The following is a 23,277-nucleotide window of genomic DNA, read 5'->3' on the forward strand; positions in this document are numbered from 1 at the left end:
TGTAGAGGACATTATTCCACCTTTTATTCAATAAAAACAAACCAAGCTTGAAATGAAAGCAATATAAATTCAAACAAAGTGTTAGCCAATGTTTTCCACGTGTTTGTTATGCCAACATGGAAGTATGAATTAAGACACACAAATGAATGATAAGACGAGACCGAGACATGCATAGAGAAAGAGACAAAGGAGAATATGTGGCAGGCTAATGTGGTTACAGTGTTTCTATAGAAAGCTCAGTCTAATGGGAGAGGGAGACAGAGCTTAGTAATAGACAAGCCACCATCATAATTTCTCCTAGCAGAGGGGAAGAGGGGAGGAGAAGTGGAGAGGAGGGAAAGAGTGGGAGGCTGTCTGCAACATATTACCATTTCTCCACACACACCATGACCCAGGGGCTAGGCAGAAGAGATTTTTTCCTCCCAGCATTTTCCATTTGCTGTCACTCTCACAAGGCATTGTCATCATAGACCCATGTCACACACCAGATGGTTTCACTCCTACGTGACGCTCATCCCTCAACTCAACAGTGCAGACGGCCGTCCCGCTATCTGACGTGAGACAATGCATAATAGACATGATGGAGTTATGTGGCTCACAGACATGCATACACACACAGACACACACACAAACACAAAAACACAAACAAACACACATACACACAAAATAACATCTCAAAATCGAAATCTTCTCATCCCACAGGTACTCGCTGTATATTAGACAAGCTCTCAATACACACATACAGATGCACACTCCTCCACCCCTATTAACCCTGACATTAAACCTGAAGCAACAGTCTGAAGCTACCTTAGTTAGACGTATGGCTGAGGCAGCCTCGCTGCTAGCCACTGTCTGTGGGGAGAGAACGAGAGAGAACAACAGCAGTGTGCTGGATCTATGTAGGTAGAGCTGCTGGGGCAGGGCTTGCAGTGTAGACACTTGGCTGTGGATGGGCTACAGGCTGCAGGGAGTGTGCTGCTGGGGAAGATAACTGGTGGTGATTAGTGATCAGACTATTCTGGGGGAGAGAGGGGGGCTGTTTTTTCCTGGAGGAGGTTGAGGAGGAGGAAAAGGAGGAGAGAGAGTGCACTACCATTCATTTAGAGGCAGCAGCAAGGGACTGAAGCATCGCCTGTCTGAGCTGAGGGAATATGGGGGAATACTAGAGAGCAGCGCTGCCTGTCTGTCTGTCGATACTGCCTGGACTCTCACGCTGCATCCCGGATAGATTGTGTGTTGAGTGGATGATAGGAATAGAGGATGCAGGTCTGATATGCACAGTATGTCTGTCTGTGATCATATGTGTATTGGTTTGTGTGTGTTCACTCCATCCAAGCAGGTGAGTGTAATGTGTTCGCATGTACACTGTTGTGCATGTGTGTGTGTGTGAAATGTGTAAAATGAAATGTGTGTATATGCAAATGTAAAATGTGTTTCTATGTGAATGCAGTATGCGTCTGTATTCATGTTTGTGTGTACATGTTCGGTATCTATACGGATGTATACATGTCCCATAACTTCTTCTGTTTGTGAACTGTGCCGTGATTTTAATGCTGTGTTTTCCTAGGCTCCAGCTGTGTTGTAGTCATGGCTGCCTGAGGGACTGCTCCCTGGCTGTGTGGATCTGGAGCCCCCTCTGATATCATGCTGAGAGTTGGGCCAGCGGCCACCACTCTACTCCTGCTGCTGTCATACTGCTGCTGCCACCTGTGTCACTCTCTGGGTAAGTTGGGATGGGAAGTCTGGGGATGGGAGATAGTGAAGAGGCAACGCCAGCTGAGACTAATACTAAATTAAAAGAGGAACTGATTAACAGATGGGCTGAGTAATGTCAATATGACCACTCAGTATATCCAGACCTAATGTCCCTTTTAAGTAGATTTCTAATCAAGGTGTATGGTCTCAGAGACTTTGCGAACATGTATTATGAAGGTCAGTGGTTTGGTATCCTGCTCTCAGTTAATTCAGTATATATGATACGCAGCACTGTCTGGTTTAGTGCAGTAATTTCCTGTGGTTGGTGACCTTCTGTTCAGCTGGGAGAGGTGATAAGCTGAATAAGGGAAGAAATATCTCTGTTAACGACTTGGGGAAAGAACCTCAGAGTTCAAACAACTCTGTCCAGTCAATATCAGAAATATAAGCTGGCCAGCCCAGATAGCTCCACACGGCTGCCTCCATGCCAGCCAGCCTGTGCAGAAACAAGATTGATTCTCGCACTGACTGTGAGACGATGATTGTAATTTGTTTTGGATAAGAGCGTGAGCGTCCGCTGAATAACTAAAATGGAAAAATGTAATGGAGCTCCTCTTCTGGAATTATGTCCTTCATTAACGGGCTGGGTTTAATAACATGGGCTGTGTGGACAGCAGAAGAGGGTTATGAGATGTGTACGGTCACAGATTTTAATCTGCCATCTCTTAGGGCGTTTTTGTAAACCCCACATCTTCGAGGTGACTCATAAAATATGAACATCTTTCATCAGTACAGTACACAGGCAGGGATCCTCTGGAGAGATGGACTGGCCTAATGCCTCACTGGCCACACACTCAGGTTACGCTAATTGTAGATACAACCAGTGATTGAACATAATGAAGATACGACTGAGCATTTATAACACAATCTATACACTGGATTAGAGATATTGTAAAGGGTTGGGAAGTGGTCTTTAGATTGTGTTTATCATTCAATCATGACAATTCATGCTGAATTGTTGCTCCATTACAAAAATCAAAGGAAGCACCTATAGTGTAGTCCATGTATGTAATGCCCTTGCTCTGTGAGGATTTTCCAGTTGTGCAGACTCTTCCCCTCTGCTTTGGAATAGATGTTTTTGCTCAGTTTAAATGAATAGTGACCCGTGGTTCTCAGCGTACTTGCTGGTGTTAGTCTAATGAAGGACGTCAGAGCTAGCTGCAGAAGAGATTTGGCACGAGTTGTCTTTACTCACTTAAATTATTTTTATTTCATATATACATTATTTAAAAAGTATTACTTAAAGGTATCTCATTGCTAAGTTACTACTTGTAATGACATACAATAGATGATGGTTGTACTATAGGTGTTATATGACACATTGTTGGATCATATTTATAGTGTTTTCACAAAGGGTAGTGTTCAGAATCTCCCAGAGAAGCCAGACATGAAGCAGGATGTTCTGCACAGTGACAGAGAGTGACAGAGACAAAGTCTAAGGATGATGAATCTGCTAATCCCAGTGATATTGACTGAGGTCTAAGAATGCTGCTATTGATCCTGAGCCTGAGGATGACACAGGGGTGTAATTAACTGTCGTCAGCCCCGTCATGGGCCTGTCATCCTCAGGTAAATTTGCGGCCAAATTGAACGCACAGAAAATAAGCCCATAAGCATATGGGGAATGATTTAAGAGCGTTGTGTCCGTTAAGAATTGAATCAATACTTCTTCATTTTCTCCTTGCGCTGGAGAGTTGTTTCCAGCGGTAATACAGCAACGTTACATCCTTCGTTTGAACTGAAGTGCTGAATATAATAAATGAATCCTGAGAATTGCTTGTGCTTAATTCTGCATTTACAGAGGCTAACTCTAGATTTTCCTCCCAGTCTGCAGTTGTATGTGGACTAGAGTGACGGCTGACATCCTTAATATGAAAGGTGCACCTCCATTCTCTCTCTGTCTAAAACCCAGCGAGCCCTTAGGGGGCACAAAGACCTCACTGTGTCCTTCAGACGTAAAAAGTATCATCTATCTATAGATCCATCCTCCAGCCCTTCTCTCCATCATCAACCCCCCTAGGGCCTACACCACCAGGCTGTCATGGATACCAGCACGTCACCGAGGCCAGCTGATGCACTAATACAATGAGGTATCCATCAACCACAGTCACACGATCAGACCCATCTGTAATGAAGTTATGGAGAGTAAAACTCATTGGAGCTTCCTTCCTCATGATCCAGATAGACAACACACTGAGACAAATGAAATTAGAAGAGCGAGGGATGACTGACTGAGGATTTACAGAGAGAGAGACGCCACATAAAACAGAGCTGATAGGAAGAAACACATTTGTTTTTGGATGATGGAGGGAGGCTGACTAGACTGGCAGACCACACTATTGAACCCTTCCCACTTGACACTGATGGTGGCATCACACACATGGAACAATGGAGTCATATTTCATCTCTCCATGTCTATGCAGCCCGCTAACAGTGAGTCATCAATTACGGAGGAAATAGGTGCACAAATGCTACCCTGGCTGCTATCTTTAGTTTATACTGTGCCAAACCTTCATCAGCTTTTAAAGGTTTGGACAGCCTTTTGTTACCTTTAATCACTGTTAGATTGTTTATAGGCCTACTTCCATGGCGAAGAGCTGGAGATAAAGCACCACTGTATTGGTAGCAGAGGAGTCTCGTCCATGGAAGAAGAGGATTCATTTGAGGGAAAATACAATAAAATATATTATTCAAAAATCCTCCTTGTAAATAAAACAAACGTATTTGATCAAATGTACTAGTTTGCAGAGAATTCTAACAGGAAGGACACATTTGACCTTTGTCTCCTTCCATGAAGAGTGGAAAACACCAAATCATGAATAAAATGTATTGACTATGTTGCCATGACAAAGTGACAGTTAGATTTCTTCCTCTCTAGAAAGTGGAATGTCTGGTCCTGATCTGGGGATAACAGAGACCAGAGATGTGATTGTCGTGATGCTGAGAGTGCTGGGGTGATTTCCTGCATGTTAAACTGGAGATTGATGGGGTTATTGACAACGTGTCAGGTGCCAGGGACTATGAATCATTGTCAATGTGCTTTAGCGGGGCTGAACATGGGCCATGAGCTGTTACCAGGATAATGCCCACTGTTAACACGTCGCTGACATGATGCAGCTTAAGGAAGGCTAATGTGGTGTTTCCCTGCCTCTATAGGAATCCCTAAACTGTCCTCCTATGCCAAGACAGAGGACAAACTGTTCAAGAACCTCTTCAGAAACTACCAGAAATGGGTGAGGCCTGTGGAATACCTCAACGGCACAGTACGGGTCAGATTTGGACTGGCCATCTCCCAGCTAGTGGACGTGGTGAGAAAAATATGATTATTATGGGATATTGTGGTTTGTGTCTTCCTGATGATTATTTTGATGTTTGTCAATGCAAGCTGGACTTTCAAGGCAAAGAATGAGTGGTAGAAAAAGTACCCAATTGTCATATTTGAGTAAAAGTAAAGATACCTTAATAGAAAATGACTCAAGTAAAAGTGAAAGTAACCCAGTAAAATATTACTTGAGTAAAAGTCTACAAGTATTTGGTTTAAAATATACCTAAGTATCAAAAGTGAAAGTATAAACTATTTCAAATTCCTTATATTAAGCAAACCAGACGGCACCATTTTCTTGTTATTTATTTATTTATTTATTTATGGGTAGCCAGGGGCACACTCCAACACTCAGACATCCTTTACAAATGAACAATGTGTGTTTAGTGAGGCCGCCAGAGGCAGGGGATGACCAGCGATGTTCTCTAAGCGTGTGAATTGGACCATTTGCCTGTCCTGCTAAGCATTCAAAATGTAATGATTACTCTTGGGTGTCAGGGAAAATGTATGGAGTAAAAAGTACATTTATTTTCTTTAGGAATGTAGTGAAGTAAAAGTTAAAGTAATCAAAAAAATAAAAACAGCAAAGTACAGATACCCAGAAAAATGCTTGAGTAGTTGAAAGTATGTTTTACTTAAGTACATTACATCACTGGAAAGAATATATCACTATAAATACATTTAGGCTAATTTACATTGTTGATTTTTTTTACCACATTTACACACATACTGACAGTATAACAACACAAAGGTACAGAAAAAACCTTTACAGTATGGTCTCTCCATTACAGGACGAGAAGAACCAGTTGATGACAACCAATGTGTGGATGAAACAGGCAAGATCTTAAACATATTTTGGGGGGGCATAGCATATTTAAGTGATCATTCCCGAGAAGCCAGTGTTAGGAGGATTTATTGGCACGGGTGATGTTAGGCAAACCATGCCAATATGTCCTCCAATCACTGGCTTTGAGGGCATTATCACTTTTATACAACGGGTTACCAACATATTTCAATAATGATTTGCATATTTTCATTAAAAAGTTATTTTGAGGAATGTATTCACACTATTTTATCGTTCCACAAGATATAGTCCCGACACAAATCTAGGTGTTGCTACAAGCCTGCTGGTCGTTCGTTCTATCGGTTCGGTTCCCAGAGACGTGACCCAGTTGTTAAGTCTTTTTGTTCTGTATATATGGACGAGACCCAGTCGTTCGTTCTAAATGTTCACTATGGCAAGGTTTATACAAATCTCCACTATTGAAAACCAATTGCTAGTCTAAAAGAAATGGGAGATAATGTCTAGACGCTTTTTACATTCAAGGTCAAGTTTATAAGTTGCCTGTTTGGGCTGATCAGACAGTGGATTGTGCATTGAGATTGAACAGTGCAAATAGGCATTTCAACGTCATAGCTTTAGATGGTGGTAACTTGTGGAATAGACAACAGCTAGAATACGGTTTTAACCAATCAGCGTCCAGGATTAGACCCACCCATTGTTTAATTCATAACACTCTACAGCATGGTTCCCAACCAGGGGTACTAGGACCCCCGGGGGTACTTGGCCTATCCAGAGGGGGTAATTAAAAAGACTCATAAGTCTATAGGGTTACATGCACGTAAGCGGAAACTTCAGGCGTACTGAAGGCAGAGCAAAATTCAATTGGGAGGAAAGTAACCAAAAAAGGTTGGGAACCACTGCTCTACAGCAGCGTCAGCTTTACAAACAAAGGCGATATGGAATTTAGAGTAACAATCAATCTCCCTCCCTCCTGCATGTCCCCTTGTTCTGGTGGCATTTCACGATGAGCTCACATCTTCATTTCTCACGAGCAACCCAGTTTGCAACTCCCGCCCCCCGGCAGCCTGCCTTGCCCCCAGCCCTCTTGGCAGCTTAATTCATATCCTCTGACTGCATCTGCTCTCTGCAGCCAGGGAATCCTCACTCCAGACTAGGGTCTGCAGGTCAGCCACTCACCAGTATGTCACAATGACAAACAACTCCATGCAAATCAGAGAACAGAGGGCAATTGCTAACGTGATGGCCACATCTATTCATCAGCAGTGAATGAGGAGATAAGATTGAAAATATGTCTCTGTCCACATCAGTGCTTCTCTCCCACTATCTACTTTATTTGGCCATACATTTTTATATCCACCATGTGACAATGCAAAAACTCTGAGATATTACATCTGCTTATCACAGATATGCAGTTGCATTGTTACACATACACCGAGTGTACAAAATATTAAGAACAGAACTGTTGAGTGTGAAAAACCCAGCTGTGTTGCAGTTGTTGACACGAACCGGTGCGCCTGGCACCTACTATCATATCCCGTTCAAAGGCACTTAAATACTCTGTCTTGCCCATTCGCCCTCTGAATGGCACACACACACAATCCATGTCTCAATTGTCTCAAGGCTTAAAAATCCTTCTTCATCCTGTCTCCTCCCCTTCATCTACACTGATTTGAAGTGGATTTAACAAGAGACATCAACAAGGGATCATAGCTTTCACCTGGTCAGTCCCATGTCATGGAATGAGCAGGTGTTCATAATGTTTTGTACACTCAGTGTATACTGCAGTGGAATCAATTTTCTCTCAGGGGGAGAAAAGTAATTTATGGTGATTTCCAGTAGCAGTCTGGTCAAAAGAATCTGCTTGTAAAAAGAGATGGCCATTCATGAATGATGATAAGGTTGTATCATCTGTGATCTACATCTGTTCATATCCTATGCTGTTACTAAGTAGTAATGTATTACGGCAAAGAACATTTCAAAGATGGCTACGGCGAAATACAAGACTTCACAGCAAAAGTCAGAGTGCAAGAAGGAACCAAGCCAATCTTTCACAAGCCACGTCCAGTTCCCTATGCAGGAGTAAGGCACATCCTGTCACCACCTTACCATCCGGCATCAAACGGAGCAGTGGAGAGAGCTGTGCAAAACTTTAAGAAGGACTAGACTCGAGGTTCAGTCTGTGCCCACCCACCAAAGGCTTCCTCGGTTCCTGTTTACTTACCGTAACACACCACACACAGTAACGGAATGTACACCAGTTGAAATGTTTCTGAAACGCCAACCATGTACCCGCCTGACATTGTTGAAACCAGACTTGTCAAGCACTGTGGCAAAGCACCAGCTACAACAGAAGAAAGCTCATGTCAGACACTCAAATATGTCAGAGAATTCAAAGAGGGAGAGAGGGTGATGGTACGTGATTTCAGACACCCCAAGCACCTGTGGAACTCGGGTGTGATCTTGCAATGCAGAGGACCTTTGACTTAAGTCCAAATTGATCATCGCCAGGTCAACGTTCATGTGGATCATCTGCTATGGTCCAATGCCCCAGCAGAGACCCCCAGGACTATTCTCCTGACGGTGGACAAACAAGAGAGACAGAGCCTGATCTTCCACCCGAAACTGGCCCACCACCGGAAGCCTAGGAGGAACGGAGATATCCTATTTGACAGCGAAGGGCACCTCAAAAGCTTGACCTGTGAGTTGAGCTGTTTCAGGAGGTAACAGACAGTAAAACAAACAAACACTTTAATATGTCCTAGATTAAAGGAAAGATAAAAGGACATTACCTGGGTTAGTTATTAGGACACAAATTCCATCTTCAGGGCAGAATAATCCCCTGGATTTGTGCTGGGCTCTGAAAAGTCTGCTTCAACCCAGTGAAAAATGTTTAAGAATGCATTGTTCAGATATTGCATTAGTAGTTCCCTAACATATTTACCTTGTTCTCTGGGAGTTAAACACTATGGGGGAGGGGTGTAGAATCTGTGATCTACAGCTGTTTATATTAGTTACTATGCTGTTACTAAGCAGTAATGTATTATGGCAATGTTATGTTACTACACCTAATAGGAAATGCACATGCGCACTATTGTGCCGGGGGCGGTTGAGCACGAGAGGTTTTGACTAAACGAAACTAACTGTGTCTCCTGCCTGGTCATTTCTCCACAACACAAATATTAAAAAGGTGACTCATCCATCTCTCTCTCGCTCCTGTTTAGGAATGGTTGGACATGAAGCTACGCTGGAACACTGATGACTACCTGGGCATCACTACCATCAGAGTCCCATCGGACTCCATCTGGATCCCAGACATTGTGCTCTATGACAAGTAAGTACCATGCCTATGACTTCCACACAAGGGTTGCAAAGGGAGGATATATTATCTGTGGTTGACTTGGGGAATAGCTGTCTGGTGTTGAGATATAAAACTGTATTTTTTTGTGAAGAATCAACAACAAGTGGGACACAATCATGAAGTGGAACGACATTTATTGGATATTTCAAACTTTTTTAACAAATCAAAAACTGAAAAATTGGGCATGCAAAATTATTCAGCCCCCTTAAGTTAATACTTTGTAGCGCCACCTTTTGCTGCGATTACAGCTGTAAGTCGCTTGGGGTATGTCTCTATCAGTTTTGCACATCGAGAGACTGACATTTTTTCCCATTCCTCCTTGCAAAACAGCTCGAGCTCAGTGAGGTTGGATGGAGAGCATTTGTGAACAGCAGTTTTCAGTTCTTTCCACAGATTCTCGATTGGATTCAGGTCTGGACTTTGACTTGGCCATTCTAACACCTGGATATGTTTATTTTTTAACCATTCCATTGTAGATTTTGCTTCATGTTTTGGATCATTGTCTTGTTGGAAGACAAATCTCCGTCCCAGTCTCAGGTCTTTTGCAGACTCCATCAGGTTTTCTTCCAGAATGGTCCTGTATTTGGCTCCATCCATCTTCCCATCAATTTTAACCATCTTCCCTGTCCCTGCTGAAGAAAAGCAGGCCCAAACCATGATGCTGCCACCACCATGTTTGACAGTGGGGATGGTGTGTTCAGCTGTGTTGCTTTTACGCCAAACATAACGTTTTGCATTGTTGCCAAAAAGTTCCATTTTGGTTTCATCTGACCAGAACACCTTCTTCCACATGTTTGGTGTGTCTCCCAGGTGGCTTGTGGCAAACTTTAAACAACACTTTTTATGGATATCTTTAAGAAATGGCTTTCTTCTTGCCACTCTTCCATAAAGGCCAGATTTGTGCAATATACGACTAATTGTTGTCCTATGGACAGAGTCTCCCACCTCAGCTGTAGATCTCTGCAGTTCATCCAGAGTGATCATGGGCCTCTTGGCTGCATCTCTGATCAGTCTTCTCCTTGTATGAGCTGAAAGTTTAGAGGGACGGCCAGGTCTTGGTAGATTTGCAGTGGTCTGATACTCCTTCCATTTCAATATTATCGCTTGCACAGTGCTTCTTGGGATGTTTAAAGCTTGGGAAATCTTTTTGTATCCAAATCCGGCTTTAAACTTCTTCACAACAGTATCTCGGACCTGCCTGGTGTGTTCCTTGTTCTTCATGATGCTCTCTGCGCTTTTAACGGACCTCTGAGACTATCACAGTGCAGGTGCATTTATACGGAGACTTGATTACACACAGGTGGATTGTATTTATCATCATTAGTCATTTAGGTCAACATTGGATCATTCAGAGATCCTCACTGAACTTCTGGAGAGAGTTTGCTGCACTGAAAGTAAAGGGGCTGAATAATTTTGCACGCCCAATTTTTCAGTTTTTGATTTGTTAAAAAAGTTTGAAATATCGAATAAATGTCGTTCCACTTCATGATTGTGTCCCACTTGTTGTTGATTCTTCACAAAAAAAAACAGTTTTATATCTTTATGTTTGAAGCCTGAAATGTGGCAAAAAGGTCTCAAAGTTCAAGGGGGCCGAATACTTTCGCAAGGCACTGTAATTTCCTTAATTTTGTGGCTAGAGTCAAATACTTTCTGTGGCACACATCAGAGTCAAATAGTTTCCATAGAACAAACTTCTATAGAACAAACTTCACGTCAGGATAGGCAACTGAAAATAATAATTAATGTATGTGTGTTATATTAAACATAGAGGGAGTATAATGTTGGCAAGCAATAAACATTTCAGAACAACTATGGCTAAATTATTATCCTTACATTTTCAAAAATACTAGTCGAATGAGACATGAGAGATGACAAATACAGCGACATGGGGCTCTCCCTGGTGCGGGCGGGGGAGGGTGCTGAAGGCGGGGTTCGAACCGCGACAAACACTTGAAACAAATAGCCAAATGGAAAAACTGCAGACAAAAATGCTTTCTGCTTCTAAGATCAGTGAAATGTAAGAAGAGCAGAAATCTCAACTAGCAAGCAAGTCGCAGCAACGAAGAACGCGAAGAGGTGGAGAATTTTGGCAGGGGGAGATTTTCAGCACAACCCTGGAACGCCATGTTAGCACGCCATACCGGAACTTCACATTTTTGGGGAATTGCGTACCAGTTTCTCTATAAAAAAAAAGTAGCCTTTCGCTGGCCCAGATTCACACACAGAGGTAAAAAATGTTGATCAAAGCAGAATGAAGGTGGGATCTTAACTGAACAGCAATGGTAAGTGGGTATTCGTTTCCTGATTCTGCTTTGTTCAAGTTTATTTGCCGCTTGAATCTGTGAGTGGCAATATAGGCTATTCGAGATAGCGCAGATTGAAAATGTGGCATGATACCTGCTCCAAATTGTCAAATGAGATTTTGTAAGGTCATGAAAAGTCTTGGAAATTAGCTTAATAATTGTTTCTAATGTAATTTATAAAAGCACACTTTTAAATATGGTCAATCAATTTTAAAAAACGACATATCAGCCATTATCGGAATGACCCTTTAGTGCATGTCTGTGTTGTTGCGTGTGTGCCAGTGTGGGGTTGCGTGTGTGCCAGTGTGGGGTTGCGTGTGTGCCAGTGTGGAGTTGCGTGTGTGCCAGTGTGGGGTTGCGTGTGTGCCAGTGTGGGGTTGCGTGTGTGCCAGTGTGGGGTTACGTGTGTGCCAGTGTGGGGTTGCGTGTGTGCCAGTGTGGGGTTGCGTGTGTGCCAGTGTGGGGTTGCGTGTGTGCCAGTGTGGGGTTGCGTGTGTGCCAGTGTGGGGTTGCGTGTGTGCCAGTGTGTTGTTGCGTGTGTGCCAGTGTGGGGTTGCGTGTGTGCCAGTGTGGGGTTGCGTGTGTGCCAGTGTGGGGTTGCGTGTGTGCCAGTGCGAGTGGGCGGTTGCCGGAGGAGAGAGTGCGCGACATTTCAGCAGAAGGTATACAGTAATGAACGACAGACTAACTAGATCACCAATTCAAAATATAACTTGTAGCAGTTATCTCGCTAGTTAGCTATCGTTAACTAAGCGTTCATTTCGTTGTTGCCTTTCCACCTGCACTGTAGAGCCTAAATATATCTGCAACGTTAAACAACTTGGATTCGCCTCTATTATTATTTTTTATTTTTTATTTTTTTATTTACCTTTCTTCAAACAGGGAGTCACATTGAGATTAAACATATATTTTACAAGAGAGCCCTGTACACATTACAATACAAACAGATTATTAAAACAACATACACATGTATAAAACAAAACAATTCAGCACCATAAAAATGTCAATAAGCATTTAATAAAAGCAATCACATTCAACTGTATCCTCAATCAATAATGGAAACTGCCCGAGTGGCACCAGCACATCTAACTGCAGTGAACTTTGCAGAATATTCCACAAATTTGGGGCATAAAAACACAACGGAGATTTTCCCAAATCTGTGAAGACTGGAGGGATCTCTAGTGTTATCCATTCCTGTGAATGGGTTTGGTAACTTAAGTTTCTTATCTTAACTAATGATGTTACTGTCACGAGAATTTTCAATCCCAATGATAATAACTGACAATCAATAGCTCTGACCAATCCCCGAGATCTGTAAGACCATGGGTTTAATAATAATTAGTCAAAGACTCAGTTTATGCAAAAAGATAGTCCATTATACAAAGACATCCATTTTATAGCTGCGCACATACTTCCACACAAACAGTTCGGTATCCTACGCACATACATACACACCAACAGTAGGTGAGTTTTATCCTTCTCCATAGTTCTCACCACTGTGTATCACTACCCAGCCGACAGTTCCATTCCCCCGAGATTGGGGAAACCTTGAGAAGTACTCCCTGTCCTCATACATTTTCTCAGAGTTCCTGCCAGGTCGGTTCAAACAGTTGAATTGTTCTTCGGTATTTTCTTAGGCACACACACACACACATACAAGTTCAAATCCTAAGCTACACCTTGCTCAGACAGTCTGTGTTTTTCCACTATACAGAGACATTGTTTAATCTAATTCTGACTAAAACTACACACATCATCAGATTATAATTTTATGATTCTAGTCAATTTCATACAAGTATAAGGTTTCAGAGTGGAATTATTTTATCATTATCTTTCAACATAGAAATTATTTTATCGGTTACATATAGAGAGAGGGTTTCTGTAAGATTGCTTTGTAAATAAATAAAAGAGAATGCAGCTTCCTTCTTACAGACAGAGAGGTCCATCCCACATTTTATACAGACTAGAATGATGAGTCCTAAAGTTGTCCCCCTGTGATAAAACTTATTGCTGAATGGTAGACTGCATCCAAGAATTTTAAAACATAGGTTGCCGCATGCATGTAAACAATATCACCAAAATCCAATACATGGAGAAGCGTTGTTTGAACAATCTTTCTCCTATTTTTAATACTAAGACAGTTTTTTTATATAGAAATAAATCCTATCTTGGATTTTAGCTTCTTAGTCAGATTTTTTATATGCGTTACGAAGGACAACGTGTAATCAATCCAGATACCCAGGTACTTATATTGAGAAACAAGCTCAAATTGGGCTCCATTTATAGTGCACATATGCAGGTTCTTTATTATTTTGGTTAGGTCAGGGTGTGACGAGGGTGGTTTGTGTAGTTTTTGTATTGTCTAGGGGTTTTTGTATGTCTAAGGGTTTTTGTATGCCTAGGGGTTTATATGTCTATGGTTGCCGAGATTGGTTCTCAATCAGAGGCAGCTGTTTATCGTTGTCTCTGATAGGGGACCATATTTAGGTAGCCATATTCCTTGTGTGTTTTGTGGGTTGTTATTCTATGTTTAGTTGCCTGTCTGCACTAGCCATATTAGCTTCACGGTTAGTTTTGTTGTTTTTGTATAGTTTGTTCAGTGTTCGTTCTTTCATTAAATAAGTATGTACGCTTACCACGCTACGCCTTGGTCTCCTCATTATGACGACTGTGACAGTGAGCTTGGTTTACCTTGTATTTAACACTAATTTAAGATCTGTAAGTGATTTCTAAATTGAATCAAAGTCATGCTGAAGTTCACAAATGGCCTGCTGCACTGAGGTGGCACAGGAATACAAAACTGTGTCATCTGCATATAGAGATGAATGTTACAACTATTAACAGTGTTTCCTATGCCATTAATATACAAAGTGAACAATAATGGACCCAAAATCGAACCCTGAGGAACATCTTTATGAATCTCAAGAAATTCAGATTTAACCCCATCTATGAAGATGGCCTGAGTTCTGTTGCTAAGATAATTCTGAAACCATAAACAGGCTGTATATCCCAGGACTACCCTTGATAATTTCTTCAATAAAACAGAATGATCAACCGTGTCGAACGCCTTTGACAGATCAATAAACAAGGCAGCACAGTTATTTTTAGCATCCAAGGCATTGACAAGATCATTAACAACTAGCGTGGTTGCTGTGGTAGTACTATGCCCAGGCATGAACCCTGATTGGTTTATATTAAGAATACAATTATCAGATGAAAAGGAACAAAGTTATACGTTAACCAAGGATTCAAGAATCTTAGCTTAACAAGGTAGTCTTGAAATGGGGCGATAGTTGTCAAGATCATTTGTACCCCCCCCCCCCCCTTATGGAGTGGCAGCACATATGTGGATTTCCATGCTTCTGGAATACTTCCTGATAACAATGTTAAATTGCAAATGTGGGTTACCGAGTCAGCAATACGTCTGCACACATAAGCAGACCAGGCTCCAAATGATCAGCCCCTGTAGATTTGTTTTGTCTAATGTTAGCATAGCATCCAGGACTTCTTTATCAGTGAATTTCCAAAAATAAAACTCCTGACCAGCATTTTCAGTATCATTCAATAGATTTTCACCATCTACATCTGAACTACTCTTTTCAAGAGCTGGCTTTGAAATACATTCAGATATAAAGCCTGCAGAGATAAAATGGTGATTAAATGTATTAATGATGATCAATTTTGTCAGTAAAAGAGCCTGAATCTAAATTAATTTGATGGGAGAGAGAAGAGGAGACACAACCCTTCAGCGATTTAACAGCTTTCCAGAATAGTGTAGTGTACACACAGAATAGTGTACATATTAACATAATAATCCAATTTTGCTTTTTTAACTAGTTTTACACACAGATTTCTCAATTGCCCGAGTCTGTGAATCTAGCATTGGCCAAGGCAGCATCTCTGTTGTGTATGACTTCAGATAGCTCTGGACTGAACCAAGGGTAAGACTGATTTTTAATTCTCAGTTTTTGAAAGGGAGCATGTTTATCATGTTTATTTAAAACATTTGTGAAGTGGTTCAGAGCCAACTCTGGGTCAGGTATAGATGCAATGCAATCAAAGTCACAAAATAAAGGTCACAAAAAAAGGCCTGTTCTTTGAAATGCTTTCAATTCCTCTTGTTGATTAAACAAGGTTTGGATCGAGGCATCTGTATATCCCTGACACATACAATGGGACAATGGTCACTAATATCTAAAGCAAATCCCCACTCCCAGCATATTTCTCTGGAGTATTTGTAAATATGAGGTTAATCAAAGTACATTACGTAGAGTCATTTAAGTTTGGACAAGTGGGCTTTGTAATCAGCTGGGTCAAATTTAAATTAGTAAAAAAATAATTTAAACAGTCAGCATCCTGCGTTCCCCATGCAAGATTAAAGGTCATGGAGAAGTCTGAGTTCAAATCAAATCCAAATAAAATGTTATTTGTCACATACACATGGTTAGCAGATGTTAATGCGAGTGTAGCGAAATGCTTGTGCTTCTAGATCCAACCATGCATAATATCTAACAAGTGATCTAACAATTTCACAACAACTACCTTATACACACAAGTGTAAAGGAATGAATAAGACTATGTACATAAAAATATATGGATGAGCGATGGTCGAACGGCATAGGCAAGATGCAGTAGATGGTATAGAGTACAGTATATACATATGAGATGAGTAATGTAGGGTATGTAAACAAAGTGGCATGTTTAAACTATTAACAGTGAATAATCAGAAGTCTCTAAAGCATAATCTCTAATGGACTGACATGAAAAATTCAGCTCCTGCACTACTTCCATCCCAAGTCAAGCACTGTATAATACTGGAAACTTTCTAAGGATTTTCAGGGATTTTATGTAATCTATTACAAGATTTGTGGCCCTTTTGGGTACTTATCACAGGTGTCTGTAATCATCTCTGGCCCTCTGTGGCTGCTTTTACACAGGCATCCCAATTCTGGGATTCTTTTTTCTACCTATTGGTGTTTTGACCAATCACGTCAAATCTTTTAACGTCAGATATTTTTCAGAGTTGATCTGATTGTTCAAAAGATCAATTAATAGCCTCCCGAGTGGTGCAGTGGTCTAAGGTACTACATCGCAGTGCTAGCTGTACCACTAGAGATTCTGGGTTCGCCACCGGGAGACCCATGGGGCGGTGCACAATTTGCGCAACGTCGTCTGGGTTAGGGGAGGGTTTGGCCGGCAGGGATGATTTTGCCCCATCGCGCACTAGCGACTCCTGTGGCGGGCCGGGCGCAGTGCACACTAACACGGTCAGGGGTGTACGTTGTTTCCTCCGACACATTGGTGCGGCTGGCTTTCGGGTTAAGTGGGCAGTGTGGCTTGGTTGGGTTATGTTAATACTATATATGTATTCTTTTTTAAAAATATATATACATTTTTCAAGAACAAATTACGAAAATTACGATAGGTTGCCATAGATTTTCTGTTATTTACCAAAATGACTGAAGATTCCAGTAACTTTGGGAAATTTCGATTAACTTTGCAGCCCTACACAGCATAGACTATATTTTAAACAGCACAAAATTCAATTAATCCAACACATCAAGGAAAGCCTGATTCGACCCTGTAGAAGAATAACAGATCCATTCCTCTAACAGTGCCGATGGACGTTTTGAGGGCTCTGTCACCAAGGCTGTTGTCAAGTATGATGGCACCATCACCTGGACACAGCCCGCTAACTACAAGTCAGCCTGCATCATCGATGTCACCTTCTTCCCCTTTGACCTGCAGAACTGCTCCATGAAGTTTGGCTCCTGGACCTATGATGGCTCACAGGTTGTAGCCTACACAGCATTGTGAAACAGTCTACAGTATATTAATGACCATACAGTCATTAATTTATGTCAGAAATGTGTTAATCTCTTGTTTATACTTTGGGGAGTTGAAGGGAAGATACGTCTGTTGATGTTTCATCTTTTCTAACCTTGTATTCATTCAACAGGTTGACATCCTCCTGGAGGACTTTCATGTGGATAAGAGGGACTACTTTGACAGTGGCGAATGGGATATAGTGAAAGCAACAGGCAGCCGTGGTCTGAGGATGGACGGATCCTGCCACTTCCCCTTCATCACCTACTCCTTCATCATCCGTCGACTGCCGCTCTTCTACACCCTCTTCCTTATTATCCCTTGTATCGGCCTTTCCTTCCTCACCATCCTGGTCTTCTACCTGCCCTCCAACGGTGGGGAGAAGATCTCCCTGTGCACCTCTGTGCTGGTGTCCCTCACAGTCTTCCTTCTCGTGATCGAGGAGATAATTCCGTCCTCCTCCAAGGTCATCCCTCTGATTGGGGAGTACCTGGTGTTCACCATGATCTTTGTCACGCTCTCCATTGTCATCACCGTCTTTGCCATCAACATCCACCACCGCTCCACGTCCATGCACCAAGGCATGGCGCCCTGGGTGCGTCGTATCTTCTTGCACAGGCTGCCTAAGCTGCTGTGTATGCGCAGCCACATGGACCGCTATGCTACCCCCGGTGGGGCCTGGGCAGGACTGGAAGGGAGAGAGGGGGCAGGACTGGCAGGGAGAGAGGGGGCAGGACTGGCAGGGAGAGAGGGGGCAGGACTGGCAAGGAGAGAGGGGACAGTAGGGGGCATTATGAAGTCCACCCCTCATCTCTCCCCCACGAATAACCTGCAGGCTGCTTTGGACTCTATCCGTTACATCACCATGCATGTGGTCAGGGAGAACGAGGTCAGAGAGGTATGATCCCATAGAGTTACAGAGAATCAGTCTGCCCCTGCAGTATCAATGACACGGTTGGCATGAGAGAATATTGTGTTTGTTATGATACAAAATCAATCATACAGTACTGAATTTAGGTTTTTGAAGTCTTACTGTAATTCTCTCTCTATATTAATCTTCTCCATATTGTGTATTTGTCTCCATCCTCTGATTGTCACATGCAACTGCACCTCTGACTGCAAAGCCCTCGCAGCCTGTGTCAACGAGGTCATGTGTTGGAGTCTGAAGGGCATGTTTGGTCTCTCTCTCTCTCCAGGTGGTGCAGGATTGGAAGTTTGTGGCTCAGGTTCTGGATCGTGTGTTCCTGTGGACCTTCCTCCTGGTCTCAGTACTGGGCTCTGCTCTGCTCTTCATCCCTGTCATCTACAAATGGGCAAAGATCATTGTCCCCAACCATGCAGGCGGCAGCGGATAAGACTAAACTGAGTCTATGTACACTGAGCACAACAAATTCAGAGACACTACAGTCAGTGCAGAGATGGAGACACTTACTCACATGTGGGTGTGGGAGAGCAATGGATTCTAGTTCCATCATCATTTTTGATTTGTGTATATGAATGAGGGATTATTGTCTCTATGTTGCTGTATCTGTTTCTAGATTAAATTAACATAATTGTTTTATATGAAATAATCCCTCTATATTCTGGAAGGAGGATACCTCCCTATAGACATATCTCACAAAGTATAACAATGAATACAATTATCCAGGTTATGTCAGGACCGACGCTGGAGAAGAGAAGCAGGTACAGGGAGTCGAACATTTAATATGGAACAGACATCAAACGGAGACAGCGTCAGAACCGGGTATGCAAAGACAAACAAACATTAATCCAGAAGCAGGGAACAGAGCTTGGTAACAAACAGATATAGGGGAGGTAATAACACAGGTGATTGAGTCCAGGTGAGTCCAATAATTGCTGAAGCACGTGATGAGGGAAGGCAGGTGTGCGTAATGATGGTGACAGGAGTGTGTAATGCTGGGAAGCCTGGCGCATTCGAGCGCGAGGAGGGGGAGCGGATGCAGGTGTGACAAGTTATTGTTTTTCTTGCCTCTGAAAAACAGGCTTCTCACGGTTAACGAGACAGGATTATGGAAGGCTGGCCACATGAGACTAGCTAATAATTAACAGGGGTGAATAAATAACTTTTAATCCCCCCTTTATAAATAAGTGTACAGTAAATAAGTATATGTATATGACCCCATTACCTTTTGAATTTAATTTATTTATATTTAATTATATTTTATATTTAAGTCGACATTCCTCTTTTATACACATTACCCTTTTATATTACATTTTTAAATATATTACCTTTTTATATACACTACCCTTTTACAGTATATTACCCTTACATTACTCTTTTATAATTTATTAACATAATGGCCAAAACGTAATTAACTGGGCCCTAGGTTGGTAAAATACAAAATAAATTGCCAGTTTTTTTGACAGTGGCTACTTTCTCAGAAAAACAATATTACATAACAAGATCAAGCAAGAGTTTAATTATAATCCTCTTTGAATAAGCTTCACTGAAGAATTCAGCTGTGAATGCTCTTGTATGATCAAAAGCTACAACTGTTTGGCTTGTGGGATACAGTTAATTTAGCAGACAAATCATTGTTACAGTGAATTAATTTTCCTACTTTCCAGCTTCGAAAACCATCTATTTGTATTAGAAAGGTGTCTTGAGATTAGCTTTTAAATCTGTGAGTCTGTTAGACACTGGAAGACTTAGTTGGGGACTTAAAACTTCTTCAGGATTGGTGGGTCCCCTGCGGGACAGTTGAGCTAACGTAGGCTCATGCGATTAGCATGAGGTTGTAAGGAACAAGAACATTTCCCAGGACATAGACATATCTGATATTGGCAGAAAGCTTACATTTTTGTTACTCTAACTGCATTGTCCAATTGACAGTAGCTATTACAGTGAAATAATACCATGCTATTGTTTGAGGAGAGTGCACAGTTTTGAACATGAAAAGTTATTAATAAACAAATTAGGCACATTTGGGCAGTCTTGATACAACACTTTGAACAGAAATGCAATGGTTCATTGGATCAGTCTGAAATGTTGCACATTTCAGACTGCTGGGGCGGCAGGGTAGCCTAGTGGTTAGAGAGTTGGACTAGTAACCGAAAGGTTGCAAATTCAAATCCCCGAGCTGACAAGGTGCAAATCTGTTGTTCTGCCCCTGAACAGGCAGTTAACCCACTGTTCCTAGGCTGTCATTGAAAATAAGAATTTGTTCTTAACTGACCTGTTAAAAAAAATACACTGCTGTTATCTAGTGGCCAACATCTAAATTGCACCTCAGCTGGACTTACATTATGGCCTTTCTCTTGCATCAAAGATGATACAAAAAAAAGACAAAAACGGTTGTTGTTTTTTCTTTGTATTATCTTTTACCAGATGTGTTATAATGTGTTATATTCTCCTTTCAAATTGTACCAAAAAATGCATATCATTGCTTCAGAGCCTGAGCTACATACAGGCAGTTAGATTTGGGTATGTCATTTTAGGCGAAAATAGAAAAAAAAGGGTCCAATCCTTTTTAAGTCGGTCAGAGTCCACCTGATACAACAACAAGAGTTGTTGTTTTGCATTCTGTTCAACCTGCCGTCTGATTTCTCCTATCATTCAGATGAAAAATGGCAAGCTACAATGGAAGCATAAGCTCATACCTTCTCATATCTTTACTGGTTGCTTCTTGGAGAATCTACGATGGTGGGAAAATTCTGGTATTTCCCTTAGAAGGTAGTCACTGGGTGAACATGGACATTCTGATCAAGGCTCTTCACTCTCAGGGACACACCATCACCGTAGTACGGACAACTCAAAGTTGGTATATTAAAGAAGAGTCTCTACATTACAGTTCTATTACAATACCTGTCATTGATGGTGTGGAATTTGAGGAATTTGTAAAGCCAATCGTAAAGAAAGTAATTGATATAGAGAGAGGAACTAGCTCTGTATTAAACTTTATACATTTGCAAATCGAGATGTTCTCTGCAATGTCTAAGGTTCATAGACTGGAATGTGACATGGCAACTGCTGTATTGGAAGACAAGGATTTAATGAAGACCCTGGAAGAGAACCAGTATGACCTGGTGCTTACTGACCCAGCATGGGGGACCGGTATTTTGGTGGCTTATTATCTTCAGCTACCTCTAGTCTACAATGTACGGTGGATAACCAGTGGAGAGGGACATTTAGCCATTGCGCCATCCCCCATGTCTTATATTCCAATGACTGGATCAGGGCTCTCACACAAAATGACCTTCACAGAGAGAGTAAAGAATATGATTTTCTATTTGCTTTGGGAAGTTCAGTACAGACTTGTAATCCAGCCACATTACCAGGCTGTTTGTGATGAGTTTTTCCAACCAGGTGTGGACTTCTATGAGTTGTTACAGGGGGCTGATCTATGGTTCATGAGAGTTGACTTTGTGTTTGAGTTCCCTCGTCCCACCATGCCTAATGTTATCTATATGGCAGGGTTCCAATGTAAACCTGCAAAGCCTCTTCCCCAAGAACTAGAGGAGTTTGTTCAGAGTTCTGGGAATTATGGAGTCATTATCATGTCTTTGGGGACTTTTGTGTCTGAGTTTCCACATGATATAGCTGATGTGATAGCTGATGCTTTTGCCCAACTGCCTCAGAAGGTAATCTGGAGACACAAAGGAGACAGGCCAGCTACTCTGGGCAACAATACCTTACTAGTTGACTGGATGCCGCAAAATGATCTGTTAGGACATCCAATGACGAGGCTGTTTGTAGCTCATGGAGGAACAAATGGGGTTCAAGAGGCTATTTACCATGGAATTCCTGTTGTGGGTCTACCTCTGTTTTTTGATCAATATGACAACCTCCTTCGTCTGAAAAAAAGAGGAGGAGCGAAGCTTTTATCCATGGCAACAGTAGACAAGAACAATAACTTCCTGGAGGCCTTGCAGGAAGTTCTGGATGAGCCATCCTACAGGACGAACATGCAGAGACTCTCCAGGCTACACAGGGACGTGCCAATGGAACCCCTGGACACTGCCCTCTTCTGGATTGAGTTTGTCATGAGACACAAAGGTGCTGCTCACCTGCGTACAGAGTCCTACAGAATGCCTTGGTACTCCTACCACTCTGTAGATGTTGTCCTGATATTGTTGGCTGTTGTAGTAGTGCTTATTCTTCTTCTTGTTGCAATAGTCAGATATTTAAGCGTTAGAAGTTGCTTGAAAATAAAGATTAAAAGTGAATGAACAGATCCAATTCTCCACATTCTGGTACACAAAAATAATAGGATAAGTATGAATCAAAGCTGTAATATGTAGCTTTTAGGGTGAACCAACAAACTTCACATAGATATGTGTGTTATAGATCTGTCATTCTCATTGAAAGCAAGTCTAAGATGCCGTAGATATATTCTATGTGCACTATTTCTATGATTCCCGTGTTTAAGTTTAGTTTTTGCGTATTTTACCTTCGGTTTTGTACACCAGCTTCAAACAGCTGAAAATGCAATATTATTCGTTAAGGAAATATATATTTCACAATCTTTAGATGGTACAATGATTATTTACACTAAACGTGTTTGTTTTGTCACATAAACTGAAATTAGGCGAACTATTACAATTTTATCAACCAGGAAATGGCAGAGCGATTTCTGCATAGTGCATCTTTGAATCATGAAAATGTATAATGTTGAATTGATGCCAACATAATAAAATGTTAATGTGGAATTTAGTGTGGAATATATTTATTTGTCAAGTATTTCCAGTTGTTTGTGCATTTTGTGATTCAATGCCACACAGCAAACATTTACTGTATGTGTTAAATTCACAGTGTTAATGTTTTTTTTTACTCTGTGTAGTGTAGAAAAATATAAATAAAATCCTGCCCATCATTATCACATTTCTCATCATGCTCTATTGCAGGTTGATGATTAGAATGATTTGTTTCAATATCTGTGTTTTTGCA

At 41.6% G+C, this 23,277-nt stretch overlaps 1 protein-coding gene and 1 pseudogene across 1 annotated transcript; both read left to right on the top strand.

Annotated features, from left to right (window-relative positions):
• The first annotated feature begins 1,599 nt into the window (after nucleotides 1-1,599).
• LOC139384501 (neuronal acetylcholine receptor subunit alpha-5-like) lies at nucleotides 1,600-18,808 on the top strand. The gene is made up of 7 exons (XM_071129312.1): nucleotides 1,600-1,723; nucleotides 4,912-5,063; nucleotides 5,869-5,913; nucleotides 9,104-9,213; nucleotides 17,159-17,336; nucleotides 17,503-18,267; nucleotides 18,566-18,808. The coding sequence occupies exons 1-7, from the start codon at nucleotides 1,645-1,647 to the stop codon at nucleotides 18,722-18,724; spliced, it is 1,488 nt and encodes a 495-aa protein (XP_070985413.1). The 5' UTR covers nucleotides 1,600-1,644; the 3' UTR covers nucleotides 18,725-18,808.
• A 2,099-nt stretch (nucleotides 18,809-20,907) lies between these two features.
• On the top strand, nucleotides 20,908-23,039 carry LOC139384901 (UDP-glucuronosyltransferase 2A1 pseudogene; annotated as a pseudogene).
• The last annotated feature ends 238 nt before the right edge of the window (nucleotides 23,040-23,277 follow it).

The sequence above is a fragment of the Oncorhynchus clarkii genome, chromosome 26 (genome assembly GCF_045791955.1).
Source record: "Oncorhynchus clarkii lewisi isolate Uvic-CL-2024 chromosome 26, UVic_Ocla_1.0, whole genome shotgun sequence".
Lineage (NCBI taxonomy): Eukaryota > Metazoa > Chordata > Actinopteri > Salmoniformes > Salmonidae > Oncorhynchus > Oncorhynchus clarkii.

What these genes read in the sequence shown, in the direction of transcription:
- LOC139384501 (XM_071129312.1), top strand. Translation starts at nt 1,645, where the DNA reads ATGCTGAGAGTTGGGCCAGCGGCCACCACTCTACTCCTGCTGCTGTCA. An exon ending in CCAATGTGTGGATGAAACAG is followed by an intron (nt 5,914 to 9,103) that starts GCAAGATCTTAA and finishes GCTCCTGTTTAG; the next exon opens with GAATGGTTGGACATGAAGCT. An exon ending in GACATTGTGCTCTATGACAA is followed by an intron (nt 9,214 to 17,158) that starts GTAAGTACCATG and finishes TTCCTCTAACAG; the next exon opens with TGCCGATGGACGTTTTGAGG.